The sequence below is a fragment of the Lemur catta genome, chromosome X (genome assembly GCF_020740605.2).
Source record: "Lemur catta isolate mLemCat1 chromosome X, mLemCat1.pri, whole genome shotgun sequence".
Classification (NCBI taxonomy): Eukaryota; Metazoa; Chordata; class Mammalia; order Primates; family Lemuridae; genus Lemur; species Lemur catta.
In genome coordinates, this window is record NC_059155.1 from 4,654,136 (window position 1) to 4,674,949 (window position 20,814).

Below are 20,814 nucleotides of genomic sequence, written 5' to 3' on the forward strand. Positions count from 1 at the left end.
CAGTAGGGAATTTGGTAATCAAAATGCCAAAGCAAGCAGGCATACAAGAAATGAGTAGAGGAGCAAAATACCTTACCAGATCTGCCTAGATTCTTTTCTGAACTCAGATGTCTGGAAGGTGACTTCAGGCTCATGGCAATTTTGGACTTCAGCTTTTGATGTCAGACAAATAGGAAATAGCAAATATCAAATTGTAAAAAGCTTTTATTTGAAAATTTATCTTACAAGAATGTATATAGCATATACTTACACTTAAAAGAATAGTATAGGTAACACTGAGCTTAAGAAATAGAGCATCACCAGATCCTTTGAAACCTCTTCATCATAATCTTCTTCCTTGCTTTTCTTTGTCTTTTTAGGACATGTGTATGTATCTCAAAGTGATATATACTGTTTTGTTTTGCACGGTTTTCACCTTTATTTAAATGGAATTATATTGTATGTATTCTGTGACTTTATGTTTTTGTTCGTTTCTTTTGCAGTTCTTCCATGATGTTACACGTAACTGTAGTGCATTCATTTTTGCTTCTATATTGTTGTTAGAACATATTACACAATTACTATCCACTCTACTGTTGATGTACTCTTGGAATCTGTTTTAGCTCACAATCCTTAGAAAATAGAGACTGAAGCAAAACTTACATGCTAAGGTTTTAGTGGGATATGAAATCTCAGGCTAGTGAGGGTAAGGGAAAAAGAAAAGTAAGGCAGAGAAGGAGGAAAATGAAATATATGGTGGTTTATTACCAAGCTGAACATAGATTCACAAGAACACACAGCTGGTTGCTCAGTCACTTTTAAACTATGTAAAGCCACCATACTTTGGAATAGTCTGTGTGGTGGAGGAAGGGAAAAGATTGTATCTACCAGTTACTTTCTGTCTCTTGTCATTAGTCAAGAGTCACACACAGGATGGATATTAACTACTCTATCCTTTGGGTTACCTGACCCTTCTGGGAACCCACTAGGGTACCAAGATCCCATGCCCTGAGGTAGATGATGTTATAGCTTTCATGAATCTAGTCACTTTGGATAGATACTGAAGTCCCTCTTCTTGCTAGTGATAGGAGACTAGGCAGGGGCTGCAAAAATGGAGCAAACATCTGTGGCTTGATGAGGGTGGACGAGGAGTTATGAATCTTGAGGAAGTGCATAAAACCAGGCCTGATACAGCTGTAGTTTTTTAGCTATGGCGAGCAGTGCTGGTTTGAACATTCTTGTCCATGTATCCTGTTTCACATGAGCAAGAGTATTTTTTTTTAGGTGTATATCTAGGAGTGAGATTGTTGGGGGGTAGGGTGAAGTGGTAGGGTGGCCCCCCTATCTGCATGATGATGATAAATTGCTTTTGAAGTGGCTGGTTTTTCCTGTGTATTCTACTGATGATTTATAACCCCAGTAGTAAATGGATGAAAGTTCTTGTTGCTCCACATCATCCTTGCTGATTTTTAAACTTTTGCCAATCTGGTGGGAAAGGAATGGCATCTTGTTTTATTACAAAGGACAATGAATATCTTTTTACATGTTTTAAGGCCATTTGTGTTTCTTATGTGAGATGCCTGTTTCAAACCTTTGCTCAGTTTCTTATTGGATCGTTGTTCTTTTTTATTGTTCGTATGGTGAAGACTTTTAAAATAGATTCTGGGAACTAATCACTTGCTATTTATATGTTGCAAATTTCTCCGCCCAGTTTGTAGCTTGCCTTTTCACTGTTTAAGGTTACTTTTGACAAACAGAAATTATTAATTTTAAAGTAATTAAATTTATCAATCAAAGAGCATTTACTTCCTTGTTTAAGAAATTCTTACCTACAAGGTAAGAAATACATTTTCTTATATTTTCTTTTGAAGGCTTTGACATTTTATCTTCTATATTTAATGTCTAAATACTTTTTGAGTTCATTTTTGTGTGTGGTATGTATATGATGTGAGGGAGAGATATTATAAAGATGAAAAGAGAATATTTTAAACTAATGATTCAATTCTTTAATGATTATGAGATTGTTCATATTTTCTCTTTCTTCTCGAGTCACTTTTGGTAATTTATATTTGTCTAAGAACTTGTCTATTCCATTGCTTTCAAATTTATGGGCATAGAGTTGTTGATAATATTCTCTTGTTATCTTTGTAATGTCTGAAGCTTCTATAGTGATATCCACTTTTCAGTCCTAATATTGTTTGTGCATTTTGCCCTGTGATTTATCATACCAGAGGTTTATCAATTTTATTGCTCTTTTCAAGGAATTGACTTTTAACTTTTTTGATTCTCTCCATGGTATCTGTACTTTTTATTTCATTAATTTCTGCTCTTACTTTTTACTTTCTTCTAATTTTGGGGGGTTTATTCTTTTGTTCTCTACCTAACAATTTGAAATTAGATATTTAGCTCATTGATTTGTAATCATTTTTCTTTTCTAATATATATATTTAAGGCTAAAGTTTTCTAAGTATTGTTTTAGCTGCATTTCATAGGTCTTGATAGTTTTTTTAAAAATTATTATATTGTGAATATTTTCTGATTTCCATTATGATTTCCTCTTTGGCCTGCTTTTTTTTTATTGTGGTAAGAGATCCATAACATGAAATTTACCATTTTAACCATTTTTAAGCATAGAGTTCAGTGGCATTAAGTACATTCACATTGTGCGATCATCGCCATCATCCATCTCCAGCTTTTTACAGCTTACATAACTGAAACTCTGTCCACATTAAACAATAGCTCCCCATTCCTACTTCCCCCAAGTCCCTGTTAACCACCATTCTACTTTCTGTATCTGTGAATTTTACTACCCTAGGAACCTCATATAAGTGGAATCATATAGAATTTGTCCTTTTGTGACTTGCTTATTTCACTCAGTATAATGTCTTCATGGTTGATCCATGTTGTAGCATGTGATAGAATTCCCTTCCTTTTTAAGGCTGAATAATACTCCCTTGTATGTTATACCACCTTTTGGTTATCTATTCATCTGTTGGACATTTGAATTGCTTCCACCTTTTGGTCATTGTAAGTAATGCAGCTGTGAACATAGGTTTACACATTTCTGTTTGAGTCTCTGCTTTCAGGTCTTTTGGGTATATATCCAGAGGTGGAATTGCTGAATCATCTATTAGTTTGTTTAATTATTTGAATAACTGACATACAGCTTTCCACAGCTTCGTCATTTTACACTACCACTAATGGTGCATAAAGGTTCCAATTTCTTCACATCTTCCCCCAAATTTGTTATTCTTTGTTTTGTTTTGTTTTATAATCATAGCCATCCTAATGACTTTGAGGATTTCATGACTTTATATGTCCAGATGCGTAATCCTGCTTGCAATTATTCAGGCTTCTTGAATCTCAAGATTGGTGTATTTCATTACTTCTGGAAAATTTTCAACGTGTATCTCATTGAGTATTTCCTCTTCTCCATTATATCCTTCTTGGAACTCTGATATGACATACATTGTACTTTCTCACTCTCTTCTCCGTGAAATTTAATTTCTCTTCTTTTCCATTTGCATGTCTCCTTGCGTTGCATCCTGAGTTGTTTCTTCAGCTTTATTGTACCAGTTCAAAATTGTTTTTTGCAGTTGTGGTCCAACATGCTACTCAACATATACATTGAGTTTCTAATTCTGATGACAATATAATTTGTAGACATTTTGTTTGATTATGTTTCATATCTGTCTGGTCAGTTTTGAGTCTCTTATTCTTCATATTTTCATTACCCTTTGTTGTTTATTTAAGTGTATTAAGCACACTTATTTTATATTGTGTGTTTACTAATTTCAACATCTGCTATTTTAAAAATCTGATTCTGAATTTTATTATTTCTATTGCCTCTTGTTCATACAGGTTTATCTCTTCCTGTATTTGTTAATTTTTTAATATAAGCTCAAATTATTTGTAACTTTATCTTCATGAATTCTTTGAGCCTTGATTTTATAATTCTCCAGAAGTGATTTCAATTTCTTTTTAGTAGACATCTGGGGTCAGGACCACTTTAAACTAAATATTAGACTTGAGTTGTTGAGGTAGTGTCTGAATTCCAGCTCCAAATTTGTGTGAGTGTGGACTACTATTTAGTACCTCCTAGGGAAGACTATTTTTTTCTTACTCCTTCCAGGGTTGAGGCTGAGGCAAGGATGCACATTCCCTATCTCCTTTTGCTGGATAAGATTTTTATATTTGCCTGCTGAAGGTGTCACCCTTCAGGAGATCTGGCTTTATGCTGTAGCCTCAGCTTTGCTTTCTGTCCCTCAAGCTCTAGGCTATTAGTGTTGGGCAAATATTCCCAAGGCAAACACAGGCTCCAGTGTTCCCTTATATCTTAATTCCCATGTTCTAGTCATTGCTGGCATCAGATCGGTTCCCTTACTTTACCATAACCTTGGTCCTGTTTTGAAAAACAAGTCTTTATATATTTTATTCATCATTTTAGATGTTCTCTACCAGGAGGCATTTGTCTGGATATCTAATCCATTATATAGCAGGAAAATGATGGAAATATCCAAATTTATAAGTAGACGACTAACTGCAAATGAAAGTGTCCTTAAAATATTCTTAGCATTTTTTTAAATTAAATGTGCTTAAGATGAAACAACCTACACACGGAAATGAATCTTCCTAGCTTGTGTTGGAGAGTTTCGTGTTAATTGGGTGTATATTGAAATTTGTTTGTTTAAGTGACAAATCATTTGATAAACATTTCATGCTTAAGGTTAAGTAGATTCTGTGTAGGAGGCAGAATAATGGAATTTTAATTAAGTCTGTGCCTACTTTATTGATATTTAAGGACTGCAATACATTTTCAGTATGCTGTTATAATTATGCATTTAGAAATAAAGCTATCATTTTATTATTGTTCTACTGTTTAACTACATTATTATTTTCTCTTCATTAGTCATTAGATGGCTTTATGATTATACTGAACACAGATGGAGTGATCACTTTTGTGGCTGAAAACATCGTTTTTCTCCTTGGCCATTTACCAGTAAGTTCTTCCAGCTTTTGTGAAAGTGGATCATTCTGGTTTATCATTTAGGGGTTCATTATTTATTTTCAGGGACATATAACTAATCAGAGAAGATGTTCTCAATGTTGTCAAAATGTGCCTCTGTTTTATTGCCATCTCCATTGGTTTCAGAATACCATAGACTGGGTGCCTTATAAACCCACACATTTATTCTCACAGTTTTGGCATTTGGGAAGTCCAAGATCAAACTGCCAACAAATTTGGTGTCTGGTGAGGGCTCACTGTCTAGTTCATAGCCACATTCTCACTGTAACCTCACGTGGTAGGAGAGTCAAGGGAGCTATTTGGGGTCTCTTTTATAAGGACACTAAATCCCATTCATGAGAACTCTTCTCTCATGGCTTAATTAGCTTTCAAAGGCCTCGCCTCTTAATGTCATCACATTGAGGGTTAGGCTTCAATATATAAATTTTGGAGGGGCACAAACATTAAATCTATAGCAATGACTTCATATTCCACTTATGCATAAGTGTGAGGAGGGGCTACATAGATTACATTCACCACCAACAACTCTCCCCTTCGAAACCTCTGCCCCACAACCTCTGGGGTGGTTGTGTTAATCATGTCTTGATGGTTGTTTTCATTGTATATCCCTCATTCCACATAATTGTCTCAAGAACTTGATAAACCCTGACCCAGAGATCTATAGCCCTCAAATTTAGAACATGGAAATTAATAGCAGCTTGGTTAGATTATTCTGTAGTTAAGTTGGAAGTGGGTTTGAAGCTTATTCCACTAATTAAGCCATGCCAGCCAGTATGTTTCACAGCCTTCTTGGAAAACCACAGAGCTTTTATACCCTTTTCTTTTTATTTACAGATGCTAGAATCTCTTTATTCTATTTCTCATTATCTTTCTTTTAAAAAAACAGTTTACATTTCCAAATTCAGCTTATATTGGTAGAATACCAAAACAGCTGTATAAAATGCAAATATGAGTGATATTTATTGAATTGGACTTTAGACTATTTATGTCACAGAAGGCAAGTATCTTATTAAATCTATATTAAAATAAAGAATATGTGAGTATGACCCATTACAGCTTAAATTTTATCATAATGAAAACCAGAAAAATGCCTGAATTCTTGTGGCATCAGATATTAGTTAAACCAAATTAGTCATTTCATTGAGACTGATAACTTTTTCTTAATATGTGAGGATTGTTTTGTAGTGATGGTGTTAGTTATATTATCCTTGTTTCTTTATGTATTCGATTCCAAGTTTTCACTTTCTAGAGGTTCTTTGACCCTTCAACATTTGCCGTATCCGTCTCTTACACACACACACACACACACACACACACACACACACAGAATCACCATAAGGTAGAGATGTCTGGAACATGTACTGCCAACCTTAAACCATAGACTTGATTACCTCAGATTGGTGTACTTAAAAGTATAACTGTTACATATATACATAAATGTTAAATGGAAATTAAGTTATATATTCTTATAAAATAGGATTAAATAGGAATATTTACCTGAAGCACAATTTCACACTTCCTCATTAAATCCTAACTGTTCTTAATTTTTAACCACAGGCAATCTTTTTCTCAGGCATTGATTAAAATTTCATCTTATAAGTCACCCATCTTATATTAAAATGTAGACAAAACACTTCTAGAGTGTACACCGGACACCAAGAATCTATAGTTTCATTAAACATCAAGGCACCTTTGTCTATAGGGCAACTCTAAACTGATAGCATGGTAAGGTGGAATGAACTTGGTCTTTGGAATCAAATAATCTAAAGATTAAAATTTAGCTTTGTCACTCACTCAATAAATGACCTTTAGTTTCTCATCTGTAAGTGGGGAAAGAATAGTACTTAGAGAATGCTGGAGGTGGGTTATTATAAATAGTGTGGTTAGCGAAGACCTGTCTGATAGAGTGACATTTGAACAGAGACCTGAATGGAGCAAGTATGTGCATCATGGAGATTACTGGAGCAGGTGTGTTCCAGACAGAGTAAAAAGCATCTGTAAGGGCCTTAAAGTGAGAAATGTGTTTGATGTGGAAAAGGTACAGCAAAGAGGACAATGTGACTGGAGTGCTGTGAGCAAAAGGAAAAAGAGATAGGAGATGATGAGGTCAGAGTGGTAACAGGGGTCCACCTTGTTTAGAACCATTGTAATGACTTTGCCTTTTCCTTTGAGATAGGAGGAATCCATTGGGGGTTTTGGAACAGATTAGGGAAATCATCTGACTTAAGTTTTATCTGCATCACTTTAGCCGTTATGTTAGGAATTGGCTATGGGGAGCAGACATGGAAGTACACAGTCTACTTAGAAAGCTATATAAATGGTGATGGAGAGGATTGAGGTGGAAGTGGAAGTGTTTTGTAGGTAAAATAAGTTTTGCTACTAGATTGGAAGGCGGTATGACAGAAAGGTGAGATGTGTCCAATTTATGATGTTATAATACATGCCATTAATAAAATGATGTCTATGATCATGATCAGTTATATCCAAAATATGCCATCATATTTTCACAAGAATTGGTTTCCTTAGGAAAACCTGTAGTCGTTTGTACTAGTAACTTGTAGTCATTAACCCCTGTTCTCAGCAGCCTGCCCTCCTACTCACCCTACTCCATCATGCCCTTGAAAAATAAAATAAACCCTAGGAGTTTACATATTTTTATTCTCTTTTGCAATTCTAAAACAAATGAAACTTTTAAAACATACACTTTATAACATGGGTAGAGTTTCTCAGCATTGAATTTCTAAGGGACTAGAATTTAGCAGGTTTTGAACATAGATAAATGGTTAGTTTGTGATAATTGTGGTGAGATTTGTTCTGTTCTTCCTGAGAAGCTTACAGCATAGTAGAGAATTAGTAGTGATGAGACTCATTTTATTCAGGATCCAGCCTGAATCTCCTGCAGAGGCTCTTATCATTCCCTATGCCCTATACACTTGAATAGTTTTCTAATGCATGTTTAATGTGAATGTCTCTGGCAAAAAAAAAATGCTTCTTGCCTACATTCTCAGTAAATGTCATGGAGTGAGGTAAATTTTTTGTTCTCTTTTTGGCACGTCTGGCACTCACCATACTAATGTGTGACAACTATTAGTTATTTGCAAACTTGGCTTTTAAAAAAACCACCTTAATTTTTCGCTGGTATTTATCCTTGCTTCATTAAGTTCTGAGTACCTTGATCTTTCTGCCTTGTGCAATAAGAAGAGCAAATGCCAAGGATTTACAAAAATAACATGAGGTTGATAATGCTTTCAGGTCTCTGCCCTTTTTCTAACTAAGGAGCAGGGTCACTGGAATGATTGTTATGTCCACTTTTTTAGTTGGTGGTTAATTATAAAGCTTGTTGTCACTATTCCCATCCCTAGAGAATTAATAAGAAACTCATTGTCCCACTAGTTACATCCAAGGGAATATAGACTATCAAAAAGGTAGCGCAATTTGAATTCTTTTAAGTGACAATGCTATCCTTATTCTTCTACTAATGAAAGAACATAGTGCTTTGTACCTCTTGTTATGGTACTGTTTTATATTTTGCATCATAATTGTGCATATTTAACCTGCCCTACTGGACTGTGTACTCCCTGGAATTAGAAATCATGTCACGGTCATCTTTTGTAACCCTTAAGAGTACTCGGTATAAAATTTTATTTAATGAATTACTTCATGTAGAATGTACAAAATGCAGGAAATGGTCCAATAGCAAATTTTCTGGTCCTAGTGCAACTTGAACTTGAGGCAGCTATGGTGTAGTGGAAGGAACAATACACATGGAGTTGGATGGAGCTTTTGCATGAATCTCATTTCTGCACTTCTGAATTCCCAACAGTTGGACACACTTTAATTTCCTGATTAATAAAACAAGGGATAATTCTTCCTCTCACAGGGGATTAAGTGAGCTAGTATTGTGAACTTACCTAGAATAATGTCTAGCATGGAGTACTTGTTTATCATATGTTAGATGAATGAATGAATAAGTAGTTTCCACTAATCAGAGATAAATTGATTTGGCATCTAAAATGTATTTTATAACTAAACCAATAAAATCATTTTATTGAAAAATTTAAATTTAATGAAAAACTACATTTCTTTTGGGAAGTCAGTATTTAACTGTGTGACTTTCTCTGTCAAAATGTATTCCTGTTAATTCCATAATGTTTTGTTTGCTAAATTAAGGTAATGTTTCTATCCAAAATCAAGCTAAGCATTTTCTTTTTTTTTTTTAAGACAGAGTCTCGCTTTGTTGCCTAGGCTAGAGTGAGTGCCATGGCATTAGCCTAGCTCACAGCAACCTCAAACTCCTGGGCTTAAGCGATCCTACTGCCTCAGCCTCCCAAGTAGCTGGGACTACAGGCATGCGCCACCATGCCCGGCTAATTTTTTCTATATATATTTTAGTTGGCCAGATAGATTTCTTTCTATTTTTTATTAGAGACGGGGTCTCGCTCTTGCTCAGGCTGGTCTCGAACTCCTGAGCTCAGAAGATCCACCCGCCTCGGCCTCCCAGAGTGCTAGGATTACAGACATGAGCCACCGCGCCCTGCCCAAGCATTTTCTTGATTGAGACAGGATTCATATGCTAATTTGAACATTGGCCACCTCATAGGCTAGCTTGTACAAATGGGCCATAAAGATATATTTCAAAATATTGACTATAAATTATTAATACCAATCAGTTAAAAAATCGTTGGAATTTGTGGTTCATTACCCAAAGCCATTATTCAGCTACAGAGAATACTTTGTTTATTACTTTGTTCCTATCACATTAAAAACTCATTACCTCTATGTCTGATATTTAATTTATCTGTGCGTCACCATATTTCAGCTACATGTTGCAGCATTATTCATTCATTCACCTAATATTTATTGAGCGCTCACTGTGCCAAGCTCTGTTCTAGGTGTTGAGGATGCAGCAGTGAATAACACAAACAAGATCTCTGTTCTGATTCAATTTACATTTTAACGGGGGAGACAGATAGTAAACAAATAACAAAAAAGGCAGTAAGAGGATGTCAGGGAGTTGGTGCCATTTAAAATACTTTTGCGTAAAGACCTGAATTAAATGAGAAAGAAAGCCTTTTCAAATATTTGAGAAAGAGTGCTTCACATTGAATGAAGGGCAAATTTAAGGGCCCTAAGATGAGCATTTGCTTGTTGTATTTGGATATGAGTGAGGAGTTAGGTATATTGGGAGTGCAGTGAGCACCAGAGAGAGACAGAGAGAGAGAGAGAGAAAGAGAGGAATGAGATAGGGTCAATAGCAGCAAGGAACCAGAACATAGAATGGTAAAGGCCCTGGGTGTGAGGCTTTTGGCTTTTATTCTGAATGACCTGAATAGCCAGTGGAAAAATTTGAGCAAAGGAATAACATGATCTGACTTATATTTTGAAGGGATCATTCAGGTTGTTCTGTGGAGAATGGAGTGGTGTTGGGGGTGTGGCAAGAATATACACAGGCCAGTTGTGGCTATTGCAGTATATCATACTGGAGATGAGACTTGGACAAAGTGGTGAGAAGGGGACTGATTCTATATGTATTTTGAAGGTAGATCTGTTTGAGATTGCTGATGGACTGGATGTTGAGTTTAAGGGAGAAAAGGTAAGTCAAGGATAAACAAGTAGGTGAATGGTGGTTGCCATTTACTGAAATTAGTAAGCCTGAGAGGAGAACATGTTTTGTCAGAAGCTCTTTTGGATATCTTACAGCTGAAATCCTAATAAATATCCAATTTGAGTTATTGTGTGCATATAAATCTAGAAGAATTCAGGGAGAAGTCTGGACTGGGGATGAGCATTTTGGAGTCATCAACAGATAGGTGGTAGTTAATGAGATGGAACTGGAAGAGACACCCAGGGAAACAGTGTAGTAAGAGAAGAGGTCTAATGACTAAGGCCTGGGCACTCCAATACCTAGTAGTCAGGAAGAAGAGTAAGATCCAGCAAAGAAAATTGTGAAGGAGTAGCATTTGAAGTAGAAGCATATCCATATGTGTGATGTCCTGGAAGCCAAGTAAAGAAAGTGTATCAAGAAGAAGGAGGGATCAAATATATCAACTGCTGAGATTTTGGTAAGATGAGGGCTGAGAATTAATTATTGGGTTTGGCAATATGGAGGTCATTAGTTTCAGTGGAGTGGTTAGGATAAAATTTTGATTGGTGTGGTTTCAAGGAAGAGTGAGAAGTGAAGAAAGGCAAGATGACAAGTGTACTTCATTTCAAGGATTCTTGTCCAAAAATGGATCCGAGTAGAGCTATAGTTGGAGTAGAGGAGATAGTGTCAAGGAAGATTTTGAGTTTTTAGAATCTGTGTTGTTGTTTTTTTTATTTTCCTAATAATTTTATTTAGTTTTTTTATTGATACATAATATCTGTGTTTATTTATGGGACATGTGTGGTATTTTGATACATGCATGGAATTGTTAATGATCAAATAGATGACATATTATATATTTATGGTGCAGTACTTATGTGCTTATGGGAAGACCCACTAGAGAGGGAAAACTTGATGATGTGGGGAGTAGGGGGAGAATTTCTGGAGCAAGGTCTTTGTATAGTCTAGAGGAAATGGCATGTAGTGTACAAGTGAAGGAGTTAGACTTAGGAAGACACTCATTCATTGAAATGGGGGCAAAGCAGATCTCTAGGCATAGGAACAGAAAGGTTGGTAGATTTGCTGCAGGGAGATGTTGACATTTCTTTCTCTTTTTTTTCTTTCACTGAAATAAATGAGGTTAGTTGAAAATGAAGGAGGCCAGGGATTTGGAGGTTTGAATAAAGAGGAAAAGGCAATAAATAAACAGTTACATTGAAGAGTAGGAGAACAAATTGTCTAAAGAAATGATTACTGGGAAGAGTTAAGTACTCATTTCAAGTAATATACTATATGGTTATGGGTTTTTCTTCATCCGTATTCAGTTGCTTGGGTGAAGGTGTAGGGTAGATGAAGAGTTGGATGTTACCAGAATTGAGATTTTCCCAAGCAAATATGGCAGAGGGAAAGAGTGCATGGGGATGATTATAGTGTCCATGGAATCTGACTTTGGAATCTGAACAGCATAGGGAGGGATGTGAGGATTTGAGGAAGATAACGCACAGTGAAAATGTGATAAGAATGTACTTATCAGTGAATGGAATAATTGTTGGAGAAATGGGGTACTTGCATGACTGTACTGGAAAGGTAGGAGGTAGTGGTACTCATAAAGTGAAGTGATGTGAATTGTGTTTTTTAGAGGTATGACAGGTATAACCATAGATGGCAGAGGACAAGCTCCCTGGGAGTGAGGTGGGTAGAAGCACTGAGCAGTATTAGCACATATAAAAAAAGTGCTCCATTTATATAACCAAAGCATTTGTACCTCCATAATATTCTGAAATTTAAAAAAATTCCTCCCTCTCTCTCTCTCTCTCTCTCTCTCTTTCTCTCTGCCCGCCCTTTCCCTCTCTCCCCCCTCCCTCTTCCTCTCCCAGGCTGATATTGTGGGCAAAAAGTTGTTAAGCTTTCTTCCTGATAAAGAGAGACGTGAAGTCTACCAAAAGATTACTCTCAAATGTCCTTTGTCAAACTCAGGTACAGATTTTTTCAAATAGTTAAGTTCCTTAGGTGTTAAGAGGCAAGTAACAATCAATCACTCAGCAGAGTAATTTTTTAAAAGGCATTAGAGTCAGTATGGTTGTTGTATTGGTTTCATTTCATGTAATATTACAAATTATATTTCTAGTGTTAAAAAATGTCTCTTCCATTAAATCTTGTTCTTTACCATGAATCCTGATTATTGGAGCATCTGTATAATTGCATTAGTGCTATATAAATAATGGACCATTGTGCATAATGTTCTAGCTGGTACCCTACTCTACAGATACAACAAAGATAGCTGTGTAAGTGCTAATGTCTGTGCAAAGAAAATAATATTTTTGCAAGATCTAGTCTAAGTAACACATTAGTCATATGAAATAATCCAGCAGAATATGGTAAAGTTCAAATGTAGACTTGTTTTTTATTTGTTCTCTTTTTAGTAGGAAAACATATTGAGTTTTGCTGTAATTTAAAAAAAGGAAGTGTTGAACAAGGTGGCAGTCCTGCTTATGAATATGTGAAATTCATTCTGAGTGTAAAAGATTTTTCTAATGGTAAGCAATATAGTTTAGCTTATTTACATGATGTTCATGTGTTGTGTATCCCCACATTTGCTAACATAAATGCTCTTGTAGTTTTCGTCCTAGCAAACTCCCTGATATCCTTATGGCCACAGTTTTTGGCTATGCACATTAATTACACTATAAAAATCAATAATGAAATTTACAAGGTGGGTTCATATAGAAATGTGGTACACTGAGCAGATAAGGATTGCTCTTTACTTTTATCAAACAAGGAAATGATTGCTAAGACATAACAAAAGAAGTTTAGTGCATAGCCAAGCTTAAAAGAAAGGAAACTCCATATGTACCAGAAATTAAAGAATAAAGCAGTACCACAGTGGTAAAAGGAAGTTGATTTTGTGGTAGCTTAGGTGGATGTTAAATAATGCACAGGCTTCATTGGCTGGGGTCTAGAATTCTAACGCCCACTCAAGGACGAGAATATAAAACCTAGAGATCAGTAAAATGATCAGTAAAGTTCTGTCCACTGGCCTAGAGGAAGAGTAAGTTTGCCTTCTCTGTAGGAATTTAAATCGACAAAAAAATGTGCCATTTACAGGAATTCAAAACCCAGATTTGTGTCATGTGTGGGTATGGAGTTTGATTTACAAATTTTGAGGTTTCAGAAACTGCAAGCTGAGAAATCAGCATACATTAATTAGTATTAACTAGTTTGGGGCCATTGAAACATTTGGGGTTTGAATCAGAGGTAAGTAGTCCAAATAAATAGCTAACAAATACATGAAAAGATGCTCAAACTCACAAATAAGCAATGAATGAAAAATTTAAAAACCAGTGAGATAGCACTGTATATCCATCAAAATGGCAAAAATCAGAAGCGTAAATAATACCAAATATTGGTGAAGATGTGAGAAATGAATAAGTAAATAAATAAAAATTAGCTCACACAAAGGTTGGCCAATAGATTTGTCATGTTTCTTGGAAATTAAAGGTCAGACATCTTTTTTTCAAATTTTTTTGATACAGGGTCTTGCTCTGTTGCCTAGGCTAGAGTGTAGTGACCTCATCACAGCTCACTGCAAGTCCTGGGATCGAGCAATCCTCCTGTCTGAGCCTCCTGAGTAGTTGCAACTACAGGCATGTGCCCCCATGCCTGGCTATTTTTTCTATTTTTTGTAGAGATGGGGTCTTGCTCTTACTCATGCTGGTCTCGAACTCCTCGCTTCAAGTGATCCTCCCATCTCAGGCTCCTAGAGTGCTAGGATTATAGATGTGAACTACCGTGCTTGTGCCTGGCCTTTAAAAAATTTTACTTGACTGTGTACACACACAAATTACACATAAACACACACACACACAAAATACCTAAGTGGTCTATATAAAAGGGAAGAGCTAAATTTCTCGTGGAGACTAAAATAACAATATACAGGGTAATGACAGAATACTGAAAGCCAAGCTGAACTCTCAATACCTGACTGATTCTTAGTAATGATTTCTTTATGTTTTGGTGGGGACCATTGTGGGGAGGGTGGGTGGAAAGGAAGGAAGACAGAGAAAATTCCATGGCTTAGAATTTTGAAAATGTCAATGGGTTGGAAAATAGTACACTGATGTGGCAGATGTTTGTCTTCTTGTTTAATCAGTCCACCTTTCTATTAAAGTGTCACATGGGTGTCTATCTCCCTTAGATCCTTTTGTGATCTTCGGCAGCTACTTTCCGAAATACCTGCGTGCTGGGCCATCTGCTGCAAATCTTGGGAAGGATTGGTTTTATTTTGTGGGAAATGTTTGTATTCTCAGGGCTCAGACCCTACGGGTGAGTATGCTGTGCGTGCTTCTTCCCTCACTGTGGTGATGTGGGCTTCCTTTGAAGGGCCACTTCCCCTTTGCTCTCTCAGCTGGGGATAACATTGTGCAGAAGGTTGTGCTAGGATGAATGAGTAAGGAAACATCAGCTCCTTTGTTTCAAAAGGTGAGCATCTCAATGGAGATTTAGACACATTTGAAAGAGATGGTGGTCTTGATATCATATAAAATATTATCAAATATAGGTGCAGGGGCCAGAACATATTAATAGAAGTGAGCATTTGGGTGGTAGATAAAGGGATGCTTCTGACACAAGGTGAGTTTTGAGGCAGGTTTTCCTCCATTGAGGAGCTGATATAAAGGCTTTTTGCTCACTTTGTGTTCTAATAAAGCACTCAAAGATTCTCTCTCTGAAAAGAAGAATTCATCTGATCTGTTTAAGATCAATTAATTTATTCATTCAGTAACATATTTAGTAAACACCTACTGTGTTCCAGGGAAACATTAAGGGAAATAGACAAGTGCCAGGAAGATTATAACAATAGAATAATGTGCTAATGACTGGAGGGGGTGGGGAGTTCAGAAAGAATAGTCAAAGTCTCTTCCTGATGATTTGTCTTTCAAGCAAAGACTCCTAGTGATGATAAGAACGGAAGGCCACCCAGGTAGATGGTTCAACAGCTGTAAAAGCCTTGAGGTAGTAACTAGCTTGGAGAGTTCCAAGGAACAAACTAGGTTATGTGACTAGAATAAGGTGAAAGAGGGAAGGAGTAGTAGAAAATAAGATCCAAGAGGTAGGCAGGGGCCAGCTTATGTAGAACTTTGAGATCCTTGATAATGAGTCTGGGTTTTATTCCAAGTGCATTAGAAAGCAGGAGGGTGACATGACTGATTTTTTTTTAAAGGTCAGATTGACTTCTGGGTGGAAAATGGAGTATAGAGAAACAAGAATGAAAGCAAGAGGACCATATGACTGTAGTAATGGAAATAGAAGTACACAGATTGAGGATATATTTTGGAGATAGAGCCCTTGCTGATAAGTTGGAAGTGGCTGGGAGAAGAGAGAGAAATGTCTCAAGAAGGACTCTTAGCTTTTTGGCCTGAGAAACTGAGCATATGGATGTTCCCCTAACTGATTTGAACAAGCCTGGGACAATGTGGATTGGGCAATATGGGAGGGCTAAATCAAGAGCTCTGGTTTGGCCATGTTAATATTTATTTATTTATTTATTTATTTATTTATTTATTTATTTATTTTTATTTATTTAGAGACAGAGTCTCACTCTGTTGCCCAGGCTAGAGTGAGTGCCGTGGTGTCAGCCTAGCTCACAGCAACCTCAAACTCCTGGGCTCAAGCAATCCTCCTGCCTCAGCCTCCGGAGTAGCTGGGACTACAGGCATGCGCCACCATGCCCGGCTGATTTTTTCTACATATATTTTTAGCTGTCCATATAATTTCTTTCTATTTTTTTAGTAGAGACGGGGTCTTGCTATTGCTCAGGCCAGTGGCCATGTTAATATTATGATGGCATTGCAACATACAACATACCCAACTCATTACCTTACAAGGGAGGCCTCTAGATCCAGATCACCTGGGCTCAAATCCTTTCCCTACCAGATGTGTGACCTTGCCAAGTCACATCCTTTAGCCTTAGTTTCTTTTTCTATAAATGGCAATGATAGTACCTCCTTTTAAGATTTTGTTAGGAGAAAATAAGACAGTTTCTCATATATGGTAAGCATTCAGTAAATGTGAGCTATTACAGTGGTCATGGTTGTCATTATTACTATCATTGTCATTGCTAGTTGTCGTTGGGATCCAGAGAGGGCAAAGAACTTGCTTTACTTTTCATCCCTGGTTTAAAATGTGAGTTTTTCAGTCCCTATTTTAGATATTGTGAAGGGCACCTTTACATTCAATTTTAGAGCAGTGATATATGTCATCATAATCTTCAAATTTAAGATGGTGCGAAAAGTAGTATAGAGAAAAACAATTGAAGGAAGTTGCCTGGTTTGATTGCCCCATTCATTATTCCTTCTTGGTAGCTCTCTGGGATTTAACTGTCATATCTGCCATGAGAATGTAGACATCTCATTGTGGAGGTCAACCCCAATATCTACTTCTTCCTCTGAGAAAGAGAAAAAATCTGATTTGGCTCACAACTTAGTTCCTCTCATGGCAAAAAAACTGTTAGTGATGTATTCCAGTTTCTGTCTCTAGGCTATTTGTTCCATATTAGTGGATATCTTGGAAAACACATATCATGAGAACATAGAGCTTTCTGGAAGATTTTTTACAGTGTGACCATATAGCACAGTGGAAAGAGCAATGAACTCAGAATCAAATTTTGAAATTCTGCTCCGGATATACTAGTTCTGTACCTTGGACCAAATCATTCTATCTGTATAATCCTCAGTTTTCAAATCTGTAAAATCCAGTGCCTTTCTCACATTGACATGTAGATTAGTCAAGACATTCGATATAAGGATGCTTCCAAAATTATTACATGTTATACAAATGTCAGGAATTTTTTACTTTATAAATATATTTAAGTATCTAAATGTGTCAATTTTTCTTCAGGAACTTTGCACTGCAAAGGAATCCAGTGAAGAAGTTGTATACATAGAAGATTCAGATGAAGAATGTTTTCCAACGAGCCCCAGGTGAGAGAGGTAGTGTTGCTATAGGTAATGGTGACCTAGAATACAATTTTACTAAACAAAACTAAATCAAGAGAAATAACACCTACAGATATTTTTTCTATCAAAATTAAAACAAACAAACAACCCCCCAAAACAGGTAAATCTAGAAGACCAATCTATAGTCTGAGTCTCCTCTGCCAGCTATTATAATTCATATTTTTCCAACAGAATATAAATACAAGTGATTGGCTTTTTATTTTTCAAAAACACATTGAAGCAATACATAGAAAAAACTTAATGGACACAGACATTTAATGACTTTCAAATTAAGGTAATACTTTTAAAAATAGTACCTTATTACTTTTTTTCTTAAAAATAAAGATAATGTTTAGACATTTTTAAATGGCATATTAGAAGAGCAAGTATACATTACAGTAACTGCTAATTATATAAGCATCCCTCTTTTTATGAATCTAATCTGTTCCTTAAAATTTTTAAATGAATTTTCAGAAAATAGAAGCCAATATTCCATTATTTTAAGTGGGAAAAATAAAAAAAATGCATTCTAACATAGGTAAATGCTGATCAATTTGCCAAATATCACTAAAACCCCCATATACACCTATTTAACAACCCACCAAGTGTTTCTGTTCAATATAAATTAATTATGATACTATTTAGTTATTCAATACTTGATAGACTTAGTAAGTATGTTTATATGCAGTATGCCACAATACCATATACTATACAGTGTACAGTATTGGGGGTGTATTATGTTTTCCTTCTACATTGCTGTGTACATGTACTGGTAAATAAATAATATATAAATGATGTGCACTACATGCCAGTAATACTTAGCAAAATAAAATAAGCAAACAGGAGAACTTAGTGAGAGGTTTCTTAGGATTCAGGGCATGCTTGTGTGTGGTCTGGTGGTGAGAGGAGGGAGCTGGAGGCTGTAGTCACTGTTACTGTTAGGGGCAGGAGGGAGAAAGAAAGCCAGAGCAGGTGAAGGAATGAGTTAAACAGGAAATATCTGAGGTTCATCTGGATCTGAGGGAAGACAGGGAGAATCTTCCCTTCCCATCAGGAGGAGTTCAGAGGTGCTTATCTGTGAACCACTGAGGCTACACAGAGAGCAGTGGGAGGAGAAACAGAACTCTCAGTGCCTGTCTGTTTGAATCCCCTTTGCTTGTTTAAAAACTGTTGCTAACATGAGGCTTCAGGTGTTATTGTGTGTTGAATGTAACTTTTCTGCTCATGATCACCTTCATTTGTACCAGCAAACTTTTTTGGGGGGTAGAATCTAAAATTTTCGTATAAATCTCCAGCATTTGATTTGTGGTTTGTAGGAGTTGGGGACACATGCATAGCCAAGCTTAAGACTTCTAGCCATTCAGTTCTCTTAATGTGCTTTATCACTCCCAACTTTTCTTATAGTGCATGGATTTCAGTAGGCCTCTTAGGCTTGCCCACTTTCTTCATTAGTTTCTCTGCTTTTCAAGAAGATCTGTTATTGAATAACATAGAAGGATAGCTACAAGACATAACATGTTCAAACAATGTGAACCCAAGACATTATCCTATTAGGAAAATGCTGAGATACAATACCAACACACTTGTGTGTTCTTGCCTAGGTGTACATGACTTAAACATATTCTTACATGCAACCTAAAACAGATTTATTTGGTATGTTTGGGTGATAAATTTTGTGTAAAAATTTAGCACATCATTATAGTAAATATTCAGATAGTGAGAGTTCAGAGAGTAAAGAGACCTGTATTTTATTTTAAAGTAGAGTTTACTTAGATGAAAAATATTCTGATGCAGAAAGAAGCTAGCTGTTACATCTATGCCACCAGTCTTCATAAAATATAATAAGAAAAGCATTTTCTGATGGCTCAAAATAATATCCTTTCTAATATTGGAAGAAATTATGACTTCAGTGTGGATGAATGCATGGTAGTTTTATATAGTTTATACTTTCATAAAATATAACTAAAGTTGAAAAACTAGTCAATTGATTGTTTATCATATATAAAGATAGAAAAATGACACTTATGGAAAAAACTGATACATTTAATGAAGAAAATTCTGCTTAATTCCAGACCCCCTGTCCCTCTCATATTCCTCTCCTCTCCTCCAACTCCATGGCCACTGCTCTGGCTCCAGACTCTTCAGCTCTCACATGATGGATTGTTGGTGGACCTGGTTGGTCCTGAGCTCTGTAAGGCAGGCCCTGTCACCCTCATCCCTGTCTAGCACAGAGCCTGATAGTGAGTAGGCAGAAGCGACATCTGCCGATTGATTGATTGATTGATTGATCCTACCATAATGGTAATCCATTCCAGGCCATGATATCTCTCAAACATAATGCACTATTGTTATAAAGCAGAGCAAACCAGTACTGTATTGCCCTACTTTTTTTTTAAAAATAAACTTGTTCCTTGTCCCCACTATATTTTCAGATAAAAAGAAGGAGAGGAGATCATATCATATCAAAGTCATGGTTTGAAGTCATTAATATTCTGGCTGTTTTACCCTAACAGGCATGGTTAGAAAAGTAATCGGGCACAAAAGTCATAGGGACCTGCAGCTCCCAGAATGCTTCCCTTCTCTTGATGACTTTTTCTTGAAAGATTAAGTAGCATCCTGCTGAAAGTCTTGAAAGTTTTATCTATCCTTATGAAAGAAATGCAAAGAGGAGAATTTTAATTGTCTGGAAGAAAGGATCTGTTTCCATGTAAGATGTCCTGTTTATGCATGTTTCAGATCTGAGGCTTAAGAACCTTTCTGGAGAGGGACTCAATAGCTGGGGTATTTTTCATTGAACTCATAGATGCACTGGAGTGGAAGTTCTTGCTTGCTTGAACCATTGAAGGGAGAAAAGAAATAAAGAAGTAAAGGATGTGTGAGTCAGTGAGGGCCAGGCAAAGAAGTGAATACTGAGTAGCCCTCTGCCATCTTGCTTATGCTAGAGCCAGAAGTAAGCAACTAGCCATTCTTTTAGTCTGCGCAGTTGTATGTGTTGGTAAGGCCCAAATCCCTATCATAGCATCATCTTAACACAAGTATATTTTCTACTTTACACATCATGGTGTGATTTAATGTCTATTAACCCAGTTATTCTCCACACACACATAAGGTAGAATTTAGATCCATTACACAACTGAAAAAGTACAGTCCCAGAGGATGTATGACTTGCCCAGATTCACACAGTTGGTTAAGCAGTAGAGCTGGAATTGGGACCCAAATAATTTTGAAGTTTA

At 36.3% G+C, this 20,814-nt stretch overlaps 1 protein-coding gene across 1 annotated transcript in view; it reads left to right on the forward strand.

The window, feature by feature from the left end:
- PASD1 (PAS domain containing repressor 1) overlaps positions 1 to 20,814 on the forward strand; it is a 74,918-nt gene that overhangs the window by 5,693 nt on the left and 48,411 nt on the right. Inside the window, exons 3-8 of the mRNA XM_045538777.1 lie at positions 4,889 to 4,978; positions 12,467 to 12,566; positions 13,016 to 13,126; positions 14,785 to 14,912; positions 17,484 to 17,566; positions 19,654 to 19,756. Of these exons, the coding sequence (XP_045394733.1) occupies positions 4,889 to 4,978; positions 12,467 to 12,566; positions 13,016 to 13,126; positions 14,785 to 14,912; positions 17,484 to 17,566; positions 19,654 to 19,756 (615 nt within the window). The remainder of the gene's footprint in view (positions 1 to 4,888; positions 4,979 to 12,466; positions 12,567 to 13,015; positions 13,127 to 14,784; positions 14,913 to 17,483; positions 17,567 to 19,653; positions 19,757 to 20,814) is intronic.